We start from the raw sequence: 19,594 nt of genomic DNA on the forward strand, positions 1-19,594 counted from the left end.
GAATTCAAATTTGAAGTATTTATTTAACACACATTTAGAATTTGTATTTTATTCGATTTCTTAAGTATTTTTTCAATATTCTGTGTATAAGAATGCGTTCAAAATGGTCAGCAATATAAATAAATGGTAATAATGACTGCCGTTGAACAGCGGAATAAATCGAAGTATGGTTTTTTTTTATGGAAAAGCTGCATTGGAAATATATCCTCACTTCTTCGGAACCATTGGCTTGTGGTGTACCCCGTGGCGAGCATTCACGCGGGCATTCTCGCCGGGAATCTGGCTGCGGAAATGGGCCCACTCCTTTTGGTAGTACTGAAATAATGCCACCGGATCGCAGTGCTTGGATTTGGAACGACGGCGAGCTAGAAGAGGTACAAATGGATTTATTTAAATAAATATTTAAACCCTTTTATATTGAATACTTACCAAAAGAACGTCCCCGACTGGCGCTGCGCGGATGCGACTTGCTGCGCCGTCGGCGTTGCATCCTGGGACGGTCCTCATTAGCTTCCGATTCGCCACTGGACAGTGGAGGTTCCTTTCCCTGACGGGTCTTGCTGCGACTGCGACGCTTTCCGGGTTCCAAAACATTACTTGCCGTTGGCGGCACAGATGCATCCATTAGGAGTTTCTCCTTAAAAAGTCGAGCCAGGTCCGCAAATCCAGCGCCGCCATCGGAACGCTCCTGCTGGTCGTCATCCTGGTCAGTCTTCGACTCCTTCTCCTTGGCAGATGGACATGGACATGATGGAGGAGCCGTGTTCTCCTTATCCTTATCTCCTCCACTCAATTTGGCACGCGAGCTGACGGTGCCGCGTTTATGCAGGCCCCTGATATTGTCCTCCTTTGCGTTCTCCGCCAGACGTTCCTCATACTTGATGAGCTTGCGCAAGTCTAAATGGGAAGGGGATCGGATCAAAGAAGTGGCCATTAGCAGGGAATGAGGATGTCGGATCTAGGTTATGTGATGGGTGCGGCATTAATGGTGGCGAATCGGGATTGCATACCCTAAATATGAAATTACCTTTATGTGAAAGAAGAAAATAACGACTAAGCAAAGCTGGAAATATGCTGAAAAATCTTAGGAACGGCTACCTAGAAAATTTAAAGCCTACCATTAACCATAATATTTTTAAACAATCTAAATAACTGAAATTTCACATTATTTAAATATCAATAGAAATTAAATTTGTACAACTAAGACCTAGCCACTAAAATTCATCTATCGACCCTTTCGATATGCTTTCAATAAATTAAAACTGATACGTGTATGTTTAAGTGAATATTTAATTTAATTTACTCTTTGTTTAAATATTTTTACAATTGCTTTTGGTTTTTTGTTTAAATTTATTTTATCTGTTACATAGTTTACTTTTTCCTTTTTTTTTCTTCGCTTGAGCGCTGACTTTGATAATAGTACATGGCTAAGAAAATGAAAACATTTTAATAGGTGATTTCCACAGTTAAAAACAAAAACGATAAATGGAAACTTGACTACTTAAGAGCTAAATTGAAAATGAGAGATTTTGGAATAGTCCGAAATTGTTGATGTGAGGTTTGTTTTTTGGAGGGGTCGGGGAATTTGAGCTAAACTAAGATTAAACTAAGGCTTATGTACGTATTTCAGTGTGTGATTTGTGTGAGTTTTAATTATGCTACATTTAGTTGATGGATGGGTTTGGGTCTTCTCGTCCTTGTAACCTGAATAAAGTTGACGAAATCGGTTTGAAACTTATTCATGCACTTTGCTTTTAACCATTTTGGCAGTGGCTTTGTCTCAAAAGATGGTAACAAGCGAGTGCATTGAATATTCATTCAACTTCGCCAAATTTAATTCTGATTTAAATTTGAAAAGGTGACCGAATTGAAATCGCTTTGTTTTTGTGGTTTTGGAGGGATTTGTGGCCTAAAAATACCTAAAAACTGAAACTTATTACTCATCGTCGCTGTACACACTAAAAGCTAAACGTGGTGATTGGTGCTGAATGATGCGTTTCTTGATCTGGATGATGGTTATGATGACACACAAAAACGGGATGCTCAGCGGCGGTATCGAAAGCGTCGGAATGGCGCTCTTAGCCGCCGGCAGGTGACACGCACCTCCTTCTTGAGGAACTGCGAGATGGCCAGGGATTTGACGGCAGCCGTCGCCGCTTCGGCGGCACAACTGCTCGCCGCCTTTCCATTATTCGGTGGCGCATACTTGGAGATGTCGAACTTCCGTTTCGGCGTCGTCTGGTGCGGGCAATGCTCGTGGGAATCGCCCGCCTGGGTGTTACTCAGATCCAGATCGGTATCCAGTCCATCCGAAGAGACGGTGAAGATGTCCGAATTATCGCCCAACTTCTCACTTGGCGAAATGCAGCTGCCTAGGCTGCCGTTTAGCTGTGGCGTTCTTCTCTGCTGCTGCTGAGCTTGCCCGGTACGAGGCGTCGAGGTGGCCTGAAGTCTTTGGCCGTTGTGCAGGGTGAGCAGGAGTTTCTTGCCCTGCGTGGAGTGCTCTTCAGGGGGTGTAGTCACGGATATGGAGGGTATTCGTGCTCGTTTCTCCGGCGGCTCCGTTTTTTTCTCGCCCATCTCCTGCTCCTCGTAGGCATCTTCAAAGACATCTTCATCCTCCTCCTCCTCCTCTTCGACATCCGCATCGGTGGCCTCGATTTCCGCCTCATCATCCTGCTGCTGATCCACAGAATCCGCCATGGTTTCATCTTCCTCCGGCAGACTTTCCATATCATCCGCCTCCGGTTCTGCCTGCTCATCAATATCGGTCGCTGGCGGCGTCATAACGGCATCTTCTCGGGAATTCTGTTTATCATCTGCAGGTGATCCATCGCCATCTCCTCCGCCTGGAGTGCCGCCACCTTCATCATCTTCGTCTTCTTTGCTAAGCAGGTTTTCTCTCTTCGCTGAAGTCGTAGTGGTTGTGGTGGTGGTGGCGGTGGTCTGCTCCTCCTCCGTCTCCATGGGCTCTTGCTTTATGGGGTGAAGCTCGGCAAGACCCATTTTCTGGAAATTGATTCGCTCATCTGGCAAGGATCGACCGCCTCCTAGTCCGCCAGCATTTCGCCTTCGCTGAGCCTTTGGCCAGCCTGTTCGATTGGATTTCAGGCTCTTCTTTTTTCTATAGTAGCTGGCATACAGATTGAGATTGTTCATTCGTCGACTGGAGCCTGGTAGGTTTCCTTTGGCTAGTTCTTCCTCATCATCGCCACTGCACGCGCTTGCCAAGATCAAATCGCACAGGTCGAACTCGCTGGTGAAGCAATCAGTGGGTGGTGGAGTCTGCGGGGTATTGACAAGCCTTTCTTCTCTTCCTTCGCTCTCCTTCTCCACTAGCAGTTCGTCCTCATCCAGATCGTACTCCTTGCCAGCTAGCTCTAGATACTTGTCCAACTGCCAGGCAACGAAACCTGGATTACAATACTGACGGGCTTGATCCAGAGCTTTAAGGGCACACGGTTCCATTTCGTATTCGAGCAGTCCCTTTTTGCTGGGTAATTTGCGAACTCCGCGAAAGGCACCCGTCCCGGGAGCTTGTTGAGTTGTGGGACGCACTGTGCCGGCTACCGGAGGATTAACTCTTTTGTTACGCTTGCCCAACAGAGCACTCGCTGAGGATTCCCTTTGACTGGTTGAGAACTCCAGGCGGCGCGAATAACTTTGACTCGGATTTTGTGCGGCAGGTGTCAGGCGACGACTTCGGGCTGGCGAAGAAGTTACCGGAGTGGGATTTGGCGCTGGTGCGGGCGGAGAGTGATCGTATTTGTTCTGCCCGCGCCTCATCCTCTTCACCGTCTCGCTTATTTCTGTGGCAAATCGAAGCTCCTCGACGGGAGTGGCAGCTTGTGAACGAGTTGTCCTTGGGGATGATGGTGCTATCGGTTCCTGTTTCATAGGAGTTTTCAGCTTGGGCACAACCACAGGGGGAGGTGGCTCTTCTGCTTCAGAATTCGTTTTACTTTGAGAGTCTTGCCGTTGCCGAATAATGCAACTGACCAGAGCCAATGTGGATGCATGTTCTCTGGGCGATTTCCTAGGCGGCAACTCCGCAATTCGCGCGAGCTGTTTATTTCTGCAGGTGATACTGCTCCGCTGGCTGTTACTGCAACTGGAACTGGAGGTGCTCCTCACTCGCTCGATCAGCTGCACTCGATCTCCCAGAGAACCCGAGGCGAACTCCCTCTCCAGTAGTTCTGGGGTGCTGGCCTTGCTATCACATTTGGCTATGGCAGTGGCTAGGGAATTCCCCTCCAGCTGCTGCAGTTGCTCCTGTTCCTGCTGATAACGCTGGAGAAGGTGCAGCTTTTTGTTCTTATAGGTCGCGGATGAGGACGCCTGAGCAGCTTCCTCCTCCTTTTTAACCTCCTTCTTGTGCACAGGCTTCTGGTCTTCCTGCTTCAGATTTTCTGCCTTTTCCGGCTTTTCCTCGACCTCTGCGCAACACATGGCACAACTGTGTGCCGGCAATGTTTTGGACATGGGTATGGGACCCATTTCATAGGGCAGTTTCCTATAGTTAGTGCTACCGTAATACGTGTAATAGTTCTCTTCGCCCGCATCCTGTCGAAGGAACACCCGATTCCAAAGCTCTCCACTTGGCAGCGATTCGAAAGTATATTGCATTTCTTGTAGCCTTTCACTTTTGCTGCAATCGAAGAACAAATCCATCGCTGGTGGCCCTGTCTTCGTTTGTTTGGCCTTGTTTTTCGTGGGACTCGAGGGCTTCTGGCTCTTTCCGCGACTTTTTCTCGTGGGCGATGACTTGACTTCAGTCAACTCTACCTCTCCGGCGCTACGATTTATGGTTAATCTGGATAACCGCCTTGCTGCCCTCTGCTCTCGAGTATCCGTAGATTTGCGAGTGGCTGCCGTGGCTCTACGTTGACTGCCAGCTATATAGTCTTCATCGCTGCCAGAGGACAAACTGCTGTCCAACTCCTCCCCTAACTCATTATCCAGCAGGTCTTCCAGATCCTCCAACTCTTCCTCTATTTCGATCACTTCCTTCTTAATTTTTATCTTCGGCTTTACTGTTTCCCCCATCCGATCCTCCAGTTTATTGGCCAATTTCCGGCTGGTGGTCTGCCTTAGCTGCTGCTGCTGATGACTGCTGGCGGTGGCCGCTGTCACAATGGCCGTGGCTGTGCGACTGCTCTTCCTGGTGGCCACCACTTGCTCCTGCTTTATTTTAATCTTTAGCTGCGGCTGTGGCTGCGGTTGAGGCTCTTCTTCTGGCTGGATGGGGGCGCTTGGAAAGCGCTGCTGGTTGCTATTGCTGCTACTACTCCCAGTGGACAATTGGCGTTGCAGTAGGTCCTGAGCAGCTGCTCCACCTGCTTTTCTTCGCCTTCCCACCGCTTGGGCTCGCTTGCGTATGCTAGACGTGGGTAATCCTGAAGATTCCTTCGTCTCTGCCTCGCTGGTGCTAGTGTCTAGGCTGGCGGAGGAGATACTGTGTCTACCCCTCACATCCGAGGTGGTTTGCCGATCCACATCTGTGGGCAGCTCACTACTGCTCCTCGTAGTTGTAACCGCTGTTCGAGGGAACATAAAGTTCTCCGCCTCTCCATTAAGTCGTTGCAACTCGGTTTGCCTAATCTTTTGGAACTTGACTATCAGCGAGGGCGAATCCACTTGGCTTGGAGGTCTTCCTCTTCCCCTGGGAGGCGTGGCACATTCCTCCCTGGTTTCCACAACTTTATAAAGTGACGAAGGTGGCAACATGGCTCTTATTGGGGGTGACAGACCAGAATTCTGCGTTTTCCTTCGACCAGAATTCGTTGTTGGCGTTGCCGCCGCTGTTGTTGGGTGCTCCTGGCGCTGGAGCTCTGACAGGCTACCGGGTAGATTTCCCAGAACCTTCTTGCCACCAGGGGAGGGCGTTTGAGGCGACGCAACTCCTGCTGCTTGAAACTTTTCCGACGAATGCTTTCCCTTGGTTATCCTTTTGGATTTCTCGCGCAATGCTGGCGACGGCCTCTGACGGGGACTCTGCAACTCCTCATTACTCAACGATTCATCCACATCCATGTCCAATTCACTCTCTTCGGGCTCCTCCTCCAGGAAGCGATTCACATTCGCTGAACTACGAATTAGTGTGTCTAGGGCCAGGAAATTCTCTGAATTCTTGGCAAACAGTTCGTGATCCTTGCTCTGCAAATGGATATTCAGGATATCGTACTCCAATTTGCAGATCTCACAAACTCCACCTTGTTTCTCACTCGAATCCTTGGGTTCGCGACAATTGGAGCGCGGACTATTCGGGATTGCCGACTGCTTTTTAAGCTGCTGCAAAGCGGGATGCTGGGGTGGCTTCTCTTCACCCGGTGCTGGTTTCTCTTTCTGGGATGTCCGTGAACCCAATGACTTGCGGGTCATGCTCTGCTCCTTCTCCTTCGTCTTCGACTTGGTTAGTAGTCGAAAGGCGCCGTCTTCGCTGCTTAAATCTATCTTTGGCCAGTCGTCTGGCTGCTTGATGAGATGGTAGTAAGGTCTATAATTACGCTTGACGGATTCGATCTTCACATACTGCTTCTTTAGCTGAATGTGATGGGGGCTAGTTGATGACGCTCCTCCTCCTCCTCCTCCACCTTCCTTCTTACCCTCAAGGTATTGCTTAAGCTCAGTCTGAATGCGCTTGATAAAGCGTTGGGCGTAGTCAGTCTGCCAGATGGTATAGCTTCGTTTTACGGATGTGGTGGGTGTGCTATTGCTACTGTTTGGCACCCCAACCGTGCTCCTACGCACACGACTTAGTATAGCATCCGCTCTTGATTGCCTTTGATTCGGTTTCCTTGCCGAACCATCATCCTGTTGATAGTGATTGGTGGGTGTGCTGGGTGTTCCTGGTGTTCCCGGTGTCCTGGGTGCTCCGCCTGTGGCCTCAGGCTTATCGGTGATAAAGTGTGTGATACTGTCGCTCAGGAAGAACTCGAGATGTCCGCCCAAAGCCTTGATATCGGACTCAATGCGCTTCGCTAGCTGATGATCGCAAATGTCCAGGTAGAACTTAAAGTGGCACAGGGGTCGTTTGCTCTTGATGACCTTTACTTTTGGAGGAGTGCCTGCTGTTGCTGCTGCGGAAGTTGCTGATGCTGCTGCTGTTGTGTTGCTAGTTGTTGTTGCGAGTCTGCTGGCGCTTTGTTTGTCCGACTGCGGTTGCATACCTTCTGGCGCAAATTAGCTGCAGCCGAAGGACCCAGAATTAGAGAGAAAAAAGAGTGGAGAAAACGCCATTAATTACAAGTTATCTAGGGGGATTGACCAACAGTCGAACTTCGAAAACTAATTGGGAATGTTTAAATACTATGGAACTTAATACGATTATAGATTTTAGATAACAGTTAAAGTGATATATGCAGGCAAATGCATTCGGAATAATGCTTAAATTTTATAAATATCAAAAATGATAAAAGGTTGATCCAAAAATATAACAAACAAAATACTTTGAAATTGTATATAGATTTGGGTTCGTATTTTTGATTACTTATTGTAATATAGTTCGTTATAACGTGTTTAGAAATTATGACCTTTGAAAGCAATGAGAAACGCGCAAAATCATTTTCCCTCCAAATCTAGTTGGTGTGCAATTATACCATCTTAAGTTGTAGTCATAAGCACCAGATTAATTTAAGTTCATTTGTTTAATATTATACGATCTTTTCGAAATTCGACTGCAGCTAGGAAACCAACACCAACCGCTTTTATAACTTATTTGCCACGAAAAAAATAAAATAACACGGATAAATCACTGCTTGACAATATTACTCCTGGCGGTTCTTCTTCTTCTTGCTCCTTGTGGGCGTCGCGTTGTGATGTGTTATGCAATTTTGCATTCGGATACACACAAATCAAATCAATAACTGCATTCGAATGCATTTCGGTATGTATTGCCTAAAAGGCCATCGAGTGTCGAGTGTGAGTTAATTTATTTTAATTCCAAACTAAAATGGGACCACAGGAACACAACCCAAGCGGGTGGAAGAAGAAGAAGCAGCAGCTGTGGCACCGCAGCGAGTTGCCAGGTAGGCTAAAAACGACCAGGTGTTGCCAGCACGCCGAAAAACTAGGGGTGACACACAGCTGCTACACGTATTCTACTCGGAAACTGCATTCGATTAAAAACCAGTTGTCTGTATAATCCCGAAAAAACACATGTGTAAGAATGGGGTATAAAAAGAAACAGTTGGTACTAAAATTAGCGTCTGCCAGACAGATTAGATTTATTTGTTTATAAGAATTTCTGAATTTCAGATATTTAACATCATTAAATTTTAAACAATTATTTGAAGTATATATATGTATACTTATGCATCATTACTTTATCTTATCGTTCGTTCTCTTTGTTACTTTGCGCAAGTTATTTCTTATCGCCTTTATATTTTTTGTTTTGATTTTTGACGTCTTCCAAAAAACAATGCGAATGAGCAGGCGAAGGCATAATGGGCGATGACCGATATTAAACTCAGATTTGCAATTAGTCCGGCAACCTTGCCGCGCTCCACACTCACCCACTCGAAAATACTTGTAAATAAATTATCTGCCCAACAACCAATATGCGTACATATACCGACGGGCGTTAATATAACCTGAAAAACGAGCACATCAGCACGCTGCGCTGGCACTTTTTCTGCCCCCACTTTATATTCGCCATTACAACACGAAGCGGTGGCGCAAAGCAAAACGCGAGGGAACCGAGTGGCAACCCTCAAGCGGCAGCAGCAGCAACAACAACAAAGGAAAATAAGAAAAAGAGGACGAGCACACAAAGCGCAAAATAACACATGAAAAAAACGCACAAAACGCAAAAGAGAGTAGAGAGAGGGGAACAAGGCAGGCAACACAAACACACACCACTCATTTATACAGCTGCGGTAAGGGTGATAGCAGTGATAATTTAGAAAAATAAAAGAATGGATTAAAAACAAACTAATATTTTTCAGTTTCCCTCTAACAAAATTATGTGCAAGTTTTTTTGTTTCAAATATTACTTGTTTTTTAAGACATACAAATGACCCACAATTTTTCCCGATGCTGTACGCGTATGTTTGTGGATAAAATTCATGTGAAGTTGCGGATGAAGCTGACAATGCGGTGGAGGCCGAAATACACACACGAGCACAGAAAAGCAGGCCCAGGGCAGCAGCAACAACAACTATGACAGGCAGGCAAAACACAAAAAAAAAACACAGTACAGTGGAGCCCACAAGAGCCATGTGTTTAGGTTTCCACAGAAAGTTACATATATCCCATAGTACGTTCTCCTTGCAAATGTCGTTTTCCTCCGTCGCCGTGCCGGTCTTTACTCGATTATTCCTAAATTTTCGGCCCGAGTGGCTTTTGTTGCTGCCAACCACTGTGCCCATGTGTATGTACATTTGTGTACATGGTGTGTTATTCACAATTTCCGAGTAATACTCGTTTTTATTTTTCTTCTTTTTCCATTGCAACGTATTTCTGGCTGTGCCGCTGCTCTTTTTCTCGCCTGCGCTTTGAACGCACGTTCGTTGTGGGGGAAAAAAGAAATAAATAAAAAAATGGTGACGAATCGTTTGAAATTCAGCCGAAAAGCCGCAACTAAAAAACATTGTGCTTAAAAAAATAACAAACCCAAAACACACTCACACACACGCCGCACCACACGCACACACTAGTACGGATACGGATTGCTTACCTTTTAGAAATTCACGGAGTTGCTCGGCTGATATATTCCTATAGCCCAAATCATTTAGATACTGCAGAATGGCCCGTGCATCCAGCGGCAAATGTGACATTTTACTTTTCGCCAAGTAGAGCAATTGTTCTCGATTTTCGTATTGTTAATTTTTTGTTTATATTCCACCCTCACACATACACACACGCACACACGAATGCAAAATCGCCGTTCGTTTCGTTTCTCTTTCTCGTTTGTTTCGCTCGCTTCTTCTTCCCTTTATTCGTGTTCGTCTTCGTGCGCCGACAATCGAATCGACCAACAGCAATTTTCACTGTACTTTTGCCTTGCGTTGGCCGTTTTCTTTATTTTACTTGCATTTACTTGCGTCTAATTAGTTGGTTGCAATGGCTAAATATACACAACTGCAGTGGAACGAGCGGTTGGAGCGTCTATTTGCCTTCTTCGCCCGTCATTCCTTCGCTAACGCCTTTGTTATTTTTATGCTTTTCAGCTAGTTTTCGCGGCTGGGGCGTCATCAATTCGATTGTGCACGCACAGTTCGAGGGTCCAAATCGAGCTTATTCCTATTTTCACATATTTTCTCGCCAGTTTTATAACAATTTTCACCAATTGAAAATAAATGTACACGAACAGAGCAGCGCACACACGCTCGTCAAGCAAATTTTCGTCGAGTTATCGATAACGGTGGCGATGGGCGATGGTTGCTAGGCGGCGTGCGTGACTGAGTCACTGGAAGGTAGTAGTGTTGTGTGAGGAAGTCACGGCTTAATAAGTGGCTTAAAAATCGTTGTGGTAATATATATTTGGAGATAAATAATTACTTGAACTTTTTTGGTTGTATATGTATTTATCATTTTATTATATTTAGCGTGACCTTATAATATTTTTACATATTGCAAACTAATAACAAATTGGTATGGCAAAGAGCTTTATATTTAGGTTAAATTGTTAACTTCGGCGCTGGGTGAATAATTTATAGATATAGACGGTTCTAAAAAAGATTTTAAACTTACCCAAAACTTAAGGTAAATAAGAACCATTTAAATAAATTTGATGATGTTTTCAAAATGGAGTGACCAAAGCTATCGTCCACGAAAACTATCGCCATGTATCGATATCCAGCCCCATACCATCCCTAACTCCTACTCGAAAGGTTTTTGTCTTGTTGCTTTGTGATTCTTCTGTTCTGCGTCTGCGTCCCGTTTTCTTGGCCGAAAAGAAAGAAAGGCAAACGAACGATTTTCGCTCCGTGTTTTCGTGCCCAATCGTAAATTCGAAATAAAATAAAATGTCTCGCAGTTCGTACCTGCTGTGTGTGCTCTTTTTAGGTGAGTGAATGAACGAAAGTGAAAAACGGGATGGGGAAAAAGGGGGCAAGAGCAAATCGCATCGCGAGCAGATTTCATAGAAATCCAATCTCGTTTTATTGCAGGCGCCAGTTGCTTGGTTTTCAGTGCGAGTGGAGCAAAGAGTTACAAAAGATACAAGACTACGGAGCCGCCCACCACCACCCCGGCCCCCCCGACGCCCAAGGAGTACCTGGACAGCCGAGCCGGAATCTCCACCTTCGGCATCATCGCCATCATCTTCACCGTCATCGTCCTCTGCCTGGTCTTCTACTACGGCATCATCTGCTACCCTCTACTCTTCCGCGATGAGAAGAAGTATAGGTTTATGGACGTATCCTCCACCATCACCGCCGCCACATCGCGCTCCATCCAGTCGATAGAGAACTATCCCGACCAGAAACACCATACGATGGCCTGATTCGAGGTATAGACATCCTAGGGACCGTGGTTTAGTTGTACTTATACTTAGTAATTCAAAAAAAAAAGACTTCAATGCCAGCCAGAACGAAAATCGACAAGAATGATTACAGATTTTAGGTCCTAGTGTCCTAACTGACAAGAAATATCTCGACTTTGACTACAATATCTCATCTCAGACACCATATATATTAATATTGAGCAACATTCTGTAAATCAAATGAATTCTTGATCTCTTAAGATTATAGAACACCATTTCGTAATGCAACACCTCCCTTATATTTCTTGTCAGTTGCACTTAGGTCAATAGTATATAGCAATAACCAGTTGAGGAGTTCGCTGGAAAGGGAATTAATCATTCATAATTGTAAATTGGGTTTCCTACGCATCCCCGACAGTTTCTTTATCTGTTGTTTCTCTTGATCCCAGGCTCAACAAGTTTGGCCTGTCCTCCGACCCTTTTTACCTTGCGTTTTTGGCCTTTTTATTTCTTTTTATGCAGGTAGTCTTGGCCGTTTACACGCCGCTTTGTTCCTTGCCCTTTTCTCTTTTCTCTTGGGCAAAGCCAAAGTGTGGCAATTGAGTCACGTTGCCTGTTTCTTTTCTTACAAAATCCCAAGAAATTCGGCAATCTTTTTATATACCGTCTCGTCAAAGCCCAATTTGCATACAGAATCGAACTCTTTGTGATGCCTCGAATTTTCCCATACCATGCCTTGCTAAGGCAAATCCCCGTCCCTTCAAACACAGGTTGTACTTAAACGAAACCAAGTACTTAATTAATATATACTTTGCCAATCATAGTATAAGCGCCAATCTGCCACCACGAATACATTTAAGCAGTCTTCAATTTGTGCATTTAGACCATACTTCCTTCTATACATTGTGTCAAAATACGTTTTTAGACGTTACCTAGAATAAGACCTATCAAATTTTACATATACAAATCTTTTTGGACATTTTTATGCGAATTTTTACAAAAAATAAACGATTTTACCATTGCCAGTGGTACAACTGTGAAAATAAACACAATTTTTGTTTGGTATTAATATTATTAATTAAAATGAATTAATAAGTTCATGAGTGTTTGAAACTTGAAGACTTTTAGATGATTCATCTTTTTAAAACCACTATGCGAGTATGTGAAATTTGGTTAAATAAACTGGTTTATGCTAATTAAGTTCGAGTAACAAAGATGCTTGATGGTAAGCATACTTTATAATACCCGAGCTATATTTTTTTTAAGAAACCTTTCATTTAAAATTATAATATTCTAACATTACTTTGCATTATCCCGCTAAATATTGTGCAATTTTGTAACAACTGCCTGCGCTTTTTCGTAACCCTGATTAACACTCGCCCACAATTCACACGTTTCGTTGCACAGTTTATTAATTTTATGGTACATAGTTCTTATGTTCGCTGGTTTCAATTCATTAATATCTATGTGAGGATGGTAGAAAATGCTAATAGATAATTATTATTTATTTATATTTAGATACGCTGGCTGACTAATGAATATCATTCAGAATGCAAGTGTTTGTATGTTTAATAAGTGGAAATTTGAGCTTGGGCCGCACAGTCTTGGTCTCCGATCCTCACAGCTCCTTACAGCTCATCCTTATCCAGATCGATGTCGCTCAGATCGATGTCCTCCTCGGTGGGCAGTTGGCCATCTTTGCCATCCCAGGGATCCACGGACACAATCGCTGGCTTCTTGGCACCGCGAACAGGGGCCGTATGGCCACGTCCGTAGGAAATGTCGCGCAGGAACTCGTTGATGCCGTCCTTGGAGAAGGATCCCTTAAGCACCGAGAATTTCATCTTCTTGAAGTTGACCACAGCCATGGCGGGGTAGCCAAAGCCTCCCACCTCGAGCGACTCCTCCAGGGCCAACTGCTGGCCACCCTCTGACCAGGCCCATCCCCACTGCTTCTGCTTGAACTTGTCGCCCAGTGTGCGCAGCGTGTCCAGGAACTTGTTGCGGCACTTGGCATCGCAGTCCAGAATGTGTGGCAGTACAGAGACGACGCACAGAGGTTTACCCTCGCAGGCAGTGTCAAAGGTGGACTCATTGGTGATCTCGATGAGTTCGGGTGCCGGTACATTGGCCACATGCTTATCACCTGCCCAGGATACAATATCTGAGGCAGTGCGTCCACCATCATATTCCTGGGCATCGCTGGCGCGCTTAGATCCAGCAGGGAAGAACTTAATGGTGGGATAGCCGCGCACATTGTATTCGGCGGCCTTGCTCTGATGGGCGGTGGCATCCAAAGCGCCCAGTTTGACCTTGCCCTTCAGCTCCTTGGCGGCCTTGGCCCATTCGGGTGCCAAATTCTTGCAGTGACCACACCAGGGAGCAAAGAACTCCACCAGCCAGATGTCGTCGGAGTTCAGGACCAGCTTGTCGAAGTTAGCGTCGGTGAGTTCGATGACCTCATCACCGGATGAGCTGCTAGAACCGCCGGAGGATCCACCACCGCCGCCCAGGACGGACTGAACCTTCTTTTGGACCTCGGCCAGAGCGGCTTCGGCAATGGCCTTGGCTGTCCTTTGACCATTGTAATCACTGGGCGACTTCTTGTTGGCCCCAAAGATCTTGATGGTGGGAAAGCCACGTACACCATATTGGCCGCTCAGCGAGCTATCCGCATCGGCATTGACGGAACCCACTTTGACAACTCCTTTCAGGGCCTTGGCAAGCTTCTTGTACTCGGGCACCAGGCTTTGGCAATGGCCGCACCATGGGGCATAGAACTCCACAATCCAGATGGCGTCGTCTTTCAGTACCTCCCGGTCGAAATTCGAGGGCGTCAGCTCCACAACGCCATCGGTGGGCGAGTAGAAGGCGCTAACCCGGCCCACGACAAAAGCCAGCAACAATATGCTCGCTGCGGGGGCGTTTCAAATGTATGATTAACATGATTTTGGTTATATATTTCATTTAAAAACCTACCCAGTTGTCTCATCTTTGGTGTTGCTTTTGAACTGCTTACGTGTTTATTTGTCTAGGGGTAATCTTGGCAATTTTTGATCAACGCGGCTTGTCAGTCGGCTCTACTTTAAGTAAATCAAGTGTACAGATGCGGCTTATATTTTGCTAAAAAAGAAGAGAGTACACGTCACTATTCGGTATTTGAACGTAAGCAAACGTAAGCAACCGTAAGCAAACGTAAGCCATCGTAAGCACCGTACGCAACCGTAAGGGTCAGTAAAAAAGCGAGATAAAATAGTTCTACTCTTGCTCTCCGAAATGAGAGAGCATAAGCGAGAGAGCACGTCACTATTCGGCGTACTCGCGATAGCTAGATTGCCTTCGTGACTATCGAACAACAAGCGGGAAAAGTGTCCTTCGAATCAAGTTGGCAGCTCTCCAATGGTCTAGAAATCGAGTTGGCATACCATTTTACTTACTCTGCATGTGAAAAACAAGGAACTATTTTTAAATAAATTATTCTGTACACAAGGCTGAACAAGGCTTGTTTAATTATCATATTTGGTATGCTACACAAATTTAGCATATCTTCGGCGATTTATCAATAAATTAATAAACGTACTTCGAATCGAACTTCAAGTAGTTCTTATTGCTGAGTGATTAAGTGATCGCCAAATCATCCACTTTCTTTAAAAAAATCTGTATTACTATCTCTGTATGTACTAGCAACGCATTAAAATTACTTTTACAACTCTTGTTTGCTTATTCGTCTTGATTCTGTTAAAAAGCTAACTTATCAAAAAGAACTACCAAAATTACAAAACAAGTAGGTAATAAACATTTATTCCTTGAAATTAATATTTTTGAAATTGCTGAAGTCTGCTTTTGACTCAGTGATTTTAAAAGTCAAAATTTGTATATACTTCAAATAGTTGAAAATGCAATACAGCAACGACAACAAAGACTTTAAATTTTCCCGCCAAGATTTTTGGTATTTTATGGAGATACCAAAAATACTACAGAGCTGCCAAACTTGAGGAATAAGTACAAGCCATGTGTGATGGCAAATCCGTTTCTTTGTGGAGGGAATTTTAAAATTGCTTTATTAACGCTTGCTTACAAAGGCTGTACAAATATTACGTTTTTTAATCTTCACTGGCTTGGCAAATGAAATAGTATCTCGTCTCGCACTTATCATCGTAAAAAACGCCCTTGTAGAGGTCGACGCAATGTTCCCTGTCATGTGCATTGTTTGGTTCTCCGGATTGCCATGTTAAAAACGGCGCTCGCTTGCCGGTTGTCCAGGAAACATATTGTTCCTCGTTTACCAGATCGTTGATGTCCAGCCAGTAGCTGGTATCGTGGGTGATTCGCCTCCTAAGATCCCGTAGCTCCTGTTCGTCCTGGATGACCGCCAATTGTCCGCCCATTTCAACACAGGATTTCGAGGCAGAGAACCAGTTCTGGTGGTGATTCCTTTCGACATAGAAGTATCTCTTGCCGATCTTCTCGAAACCCGGTGGTATTACTTTATTGGGCGGAATCTTTGGGTTACTGACCTTTGTTAGTACTTCCTGCAAGACTGACATCTGGGCGGTATGCTGTCTATCTAGTTTTTTTAGGGATTCGTTTAGCCTTAGGACATCTGAGTTACTATTCCATTGCTGCTGATGCATTGCTATGTGGTCGATCAGTGGTTTTAATACGGTCAGACAGAATTCGCCACATTAATTGGAAGGGTCATTCAATAGGCATACCGATCGGTCACCATTCTGTACCTCTGCCAAAGATCCGTAAAACTCCCGTGCGACCAAAGCAAAAAGTAAATAAATTACAGACCACACGAACATAATGAGATGGTATAACCGCTCTGGGCAAAAATGTATAACAGAATGATTTTATATGTGTTTCATTAATTACCAGAGGTTGCGATATGCATAATCACTTTGCTGTATATGTATGTACAAAGTACATTGTACTTACATCAATGTCTTTTAAAAAAAGACAAATCATCAGAAATAAGAAAGCTGAAGCAGGCGCTGTGCGGTACCCACCTGGAAGTGCCGACCCTCCTGGGCGAGCCGCTGCATCTATGCACCAAGGGTGAAGTGACAAGACTGGACTTAATGCACCGCTTACCATGCCAGGTAACTATTATGAAGCGTTTTTAAAGATTTTAAGTCTTAGATAATTGAATACATTAATTATAATAGAATCTATATATTAGATTAGATTATTACAAACTTCGCTGTGAAAATAGGACATGTCCGCAAAAATTCGGATAATATAACAAACAAGCAAGTATAAAGTTGGTAGCTTAGCGTCCTAATGTGCTTGTGCGTTGTACTTTGCACACCAATCTGAAAGGTATATATTTTTTTTAATTTTTAATTTTTTGCGGTGATAAAAGCAAAATTATTGTCTTGTTGACGAGTCCCGAAAACGACAAGGGTCTATCGATTTTCCTAAACATCGGCTATCGATGTGTGGCCAACGTTGCCACCCTTCGAGGCTGCCACTGAGCCTGCCACTTTTCAGAGGTGAGTATTCCATTTGAAATAATGGCAACGTTGGCCATACATCGATAGCCGTTGTTCAAGAAAATCGATAGACCCTTGTCGATTTCGGGATTCGTCAACAAAACAATCATTGTGTTTCTTGACCGCATGCGGGTCGGTCGTGGGTTTGCTCTAAAGAACTATAATTTTTTGTCTTGGAGTACTGCTCATTTTTGGATTTGATTTCGTCCATTGAAGACAGTTTTTGTACATTTAGGGAAATTATCTGCGTTTAATTTTTTTTAATCTGCTGGAGATGAATATTGGTCATTGCCAGGATAACCGTCATTTGCCGCGATTGGGGGGACATCGACGACTCCCTCGAAGCAGGCTGCATCACCCCGTTGTTAGCCTCCGCCCAGTGTTCCCGCAGGGTGGCATTTGGGCCATCTGGCACGTACGCCGTGACCCCGTCCCCTTTGCACTTTGCCCTGTGCCCACTAGGGTTCTTCGAAGTGGAACTGAAGGGGCAATATGGGCAAGAATACGTAAAGGACGAGGCCAAGCAGGTGTGGCGCCTGGCTTTATACGGATAACCGCATTTCTGCCAGCACATCCAGCACTGGTAAGGCGCCGACGTCCATTGCCTTCCATTGCCATCGAAGTGAGTCTGCATCTCCTTCGTGGGGAGCTGTGGCCACTTAGAGACTTCGATGGCAATGGGAGGCAACGAAAGACGGGGCGTTCCCAGTGCTGGATATGGGCGCCCTGGCCGCTCCTGAGGAGCGACAGGACGCCTACGCCCTGCTGATGGCCGCGGCGACAGAGTTAGGGGGGCCAACGGGGGGATGGCAGCCTGGGCCTCCGGCTCCTCCTCCGGCTCCTCCTCCACCGCCTTCTCCGGCTCCTCCTCCGATACCACCTCCTGTGGTGGAGTTTGTAGCGGAGGTTTTACCTGCGCTTGTGGCATCGCCTGTTGTGGTGGCGCCTGCGCTTGTGGCATCGCCTGTTGTGGTGGCGCCTGCGCTTGTGGCATCGCCTGCTGTTGTGGTGGCGCCACGTATCCCTGCGCAGGATGCCACCCTTGCGCAGGGTACCACAGTGGCGGTGGTGCTCCGTATCCTTGTGCAGGATACGGATACCACTGTGGCTGTGGCGCCACATATGTCTGCGCCGGCTGATACCACCACTGACCAGGTGGTGCCGGCGCGACATATCCCTGCGGCGCAGGACCCCCCCACCATTGTCCAGGTGGTGGTGGTGGTGGCATCATGTGGGGGGTCGCCGCAATTGTTGCTGGTGGCGGCATCTGCGTCGCACGTGTGGCTTCTGCCACAACCGCCAATCCAGCAGCCTGCACTGCTGCCACGGCTGCCTTTATTGCTAAATTAATTAAATAAAATAAATAAATAAAATAATTATGTGCGGGACGTGGCCAAGCAGTTGTGGTGCCTGGCTTTATGCAAACTAAGCAAATACTTAGTAAACACTAAGCAAAGAGCTAAAAAAGTGCTGTCAAATAGCAAAAAAAAAACATTTGGCTGCCGTGAGAATGTATGTTTGCGGCCATAAGAAGTACACACTGGTCGGGTCGGCAAAGCTATACACTTTTATAACACTTTTCACTTACCTGCGTTGATTTCGTTGTCCATTGTTTTTTAATTCTTCTTTATTTTTTTGGGTCCAGTTGCTTTCGTTCTGTTGCACTTCGAATTATTCCCCGAATGTTTTTAAAAAAACAGTTTACCGCTGTTCTATGCTTTACATAGTCGTCTCGCTCTAAATTGTATGCTTGCCCCGTTCCCTCCTGTTATAAACTTAACATTTTATCGATAATAATAATCAAAAGCCTTAAAGCTTTTATCAATATTTTTTTATTATTTTAAAAATAAAGATTTTAAAGTAAATTCTCTAAGATAAATTAAAATTAAAAATAAGCCCCTGTAAATAAAATTTTATAAAATTATATAAAATTATGTAAAATTAAAAATAAGAAAAATGTTTGATGTTTTTTATGTTATATTTTATTTATTTATTTTCACGGACCGTACGGGTCCTCGGTGATCGCCATCACCGCCACCAAGTTACCGACGAGGAGGAGGGCCTGCTCTTCATCCTCCCTGACCTCCGGGAACACCGACAGGGCTTCCACCATCGCCTCCTCCAACGCGATTGCCCATTTTTGACCAATGTCCTCCAGTAGGTCAGCATTCAAGCTGGTGAGGGACACCTCCTCCTCCTCTGGCACCACCTGGTAGATGTTCCGCAGCAAGTACTCCATCCTCCCGAACTCGTGCTTGTAGTGCGCGAGCGCCGTGTGGTTGGATATGGAGCTTGTGGCTTTGGCTGCCATCTCGCCGAGGACACGCATATAGGTACCTTTGCGGAATTTCAGGTGCCTGAGCATACCATCCGCCACCCCCAACCGAACAAGGCGCCCGCACAAGTGCCGGTGGTCGTACAAGCTGGGAACATTTTTCCCCAGGAGCCACTGGATGGCGTCCTGGTTCGCCGCGTTGCCGTCGCTTACGGCTCCCACCAGGTGGTGCTGCAGCGCATTCCTTTTGGCGAAGTAAAATGAAAATACAATACAGCAACGACAATAAAGACTTTCAATTTTCCCACCAAGATTTTTGGTATTTTATGGAGATACCAAAAATACTGCAGAGCTGCCAGACTTAAGGAATAAGTACAAACCATGTGTGTTGGCAAC

General features: G+C 45.3%; 5 protein-coding genes and 1 long non-coding RNA gene across 8 annotated transcripts; 2 read left to right on the top strand and 4 right to left on the bottom strand.

Moving 5' to 3' along the window:
- Window positions 1–3: 3 nt before the first annotated feature.
- Hyls1 (Hyls1 centriolar and ciliogenesis associated) lies at window positions 4–9,812 on the bottom strand. Its single transcript, XM_017070742.4, has 3 exons — window positions 9,677–9,812; window positions 430–897; window positions 4–365 (listed from the first exon to the last, which is right to left on the bottom strand). Exons 1-3 carry the CDS (start codon window positions 9,774–9,776, stop codon window positions 208–210), a joined length of 726 nt encoding a protein of 241 aa, XP_016926231.4. The 5' UTR covers window positions 9,777–9,812; the 3' UTR covers window positions 4–207.
- Window positions 1,273–9,844, bottom strand: chif (DBF4-CDC7 kinase regulatory subunit chiffon). Its single transcript, XM_017084299.4, has 2 exons — window positions 9,677–9,844; window positions 1,273–7,186 (listed from the first exon to the last, which is right to left on the bottom strand). The coding sequence occupies exon 2, from the start codon at window positions 7,165–7,167 to the stop codon at window positions 2,044–2,046; it is 5,124 nt and encodes a 1,707-aa protein (XP_016939788.4). The 5' UTR covers window positions 7,168–7,186; window positions 9,677–9,844; the 3' UTR covers window positions 1,273–2,043.
- LOC139352484 (uncharacterized) lies at window positions 8,146–8,931 on the top strand. Its single transcript, XR_011603692.1, has 2 exons — window positions 8,146–8,191; window positions 8,434–8,931. It is a non-coding gene; the product is annotated as an uncharacterized lncRNA (long non-coding RNA).
- A 985-nt stretch (window positions 9,845–10,829) lies between the features above and the next one.
- On the top strand, window positions 10,830–11,586 carry LOC108007638 (uncharacterized). Its single transcript, XM_017071361.4, has 2 exons — window positions 10,830–11,007; window positions 11,112–11,586. Exons 1-2 carry the CDS (start codon window positions 10,968–10,970, stop codon window positions 11,444–11,446), a joined length of 375 nt encoding a protein of 124 aa, XP_016926850.1. The 5' UTR covers window positions 10,830–10,967; the 3' UTR covers window positions 11,447–11,586.
- Window positions 11,587–12,811: 1,225 nt separating this feature from the next.
- Window positions 12,812–14,566, bottom strand: CaBP1 (Protein disulfide-isomerase A6 homolog CaBP1). Its single transcript, XM_017090515.4, has 2 exons — window positions 14,405–14,566; window positions 12,812–14,339 (listed from the first exon to the last, which is right to left on the bottom strand). The coding sequence occupies exons 1-2, from the start codon at window positions 14,415–14,417 to the stop codon at window positions 13,054–13,056; spliced, it is 1,299 nt and encodes a 432-aa protein (XP_016946004.1). The 5' UTR covers window positions 14,418–14,566; the 3' UTR covers window positions 12,812–13,053.
- Window positions 14,567–15,210: 644 nt separating this feature from the next.
- LOC136116914 (C-type lectin 37Db-like) lies at window positions 15,211–16,834 on the bottom strand. Of its 3 annotated transcripts, XM_070994703.1 has the most exons (4): window positions 16,624–16,834; window positions 16,438–16,565; window positions 15,943–16,374; window positions 15,211–15,888 (listed from the first exon to the last, which is right to left on the bottom strand). In XM_070994703.1, the coding sequence occupies exons 3-4, from the start codon at window positions 16,057–16,059 to the stop codon at window positions 15,529–15,531; spliced, it is 477 nt and encodes a 158-aa protein (XP_070850804.1). In that variant the 5' UTR covers window positions 16,060–16,374; window positions 16,438–16,565; window positions 16,624–16,834; the 3' UTR covers window positions 15,211–15,528. The 3 variants fall into 3 exon arrangements, with proteins under 3 accessions (XP_070850804.1, XP_065720652.2, XP_070850802.1); XM_065864580.2 differs by having other exon boundaries at window positions 15,211–16,374; window positions 16,624–16,830; XM_070994701.1 differs by having other exon boundaries at window positions 15,211–16,374; window positions 16,628–16,827.
- Window positions 16,835–19,594: the final 2,760 nt, after the last annotated feature.

Source organism: Drosophila suzukii, chromosome 2L (assembly GCF_043229965.1).
Source record: "Drosophila suzukii chromosome 2L, CBGP_Dsuzu_IsoJpt1.0, whole genome shotgun sequence".
In the NCBI taxonomy this organism is placed as follows: domain Eukaryota; kingdom Metazoa; phylum Arthropoda; class Insecta; order Diptera; family Drosophilidae; genus Drosophila; species Drosophila suzukii.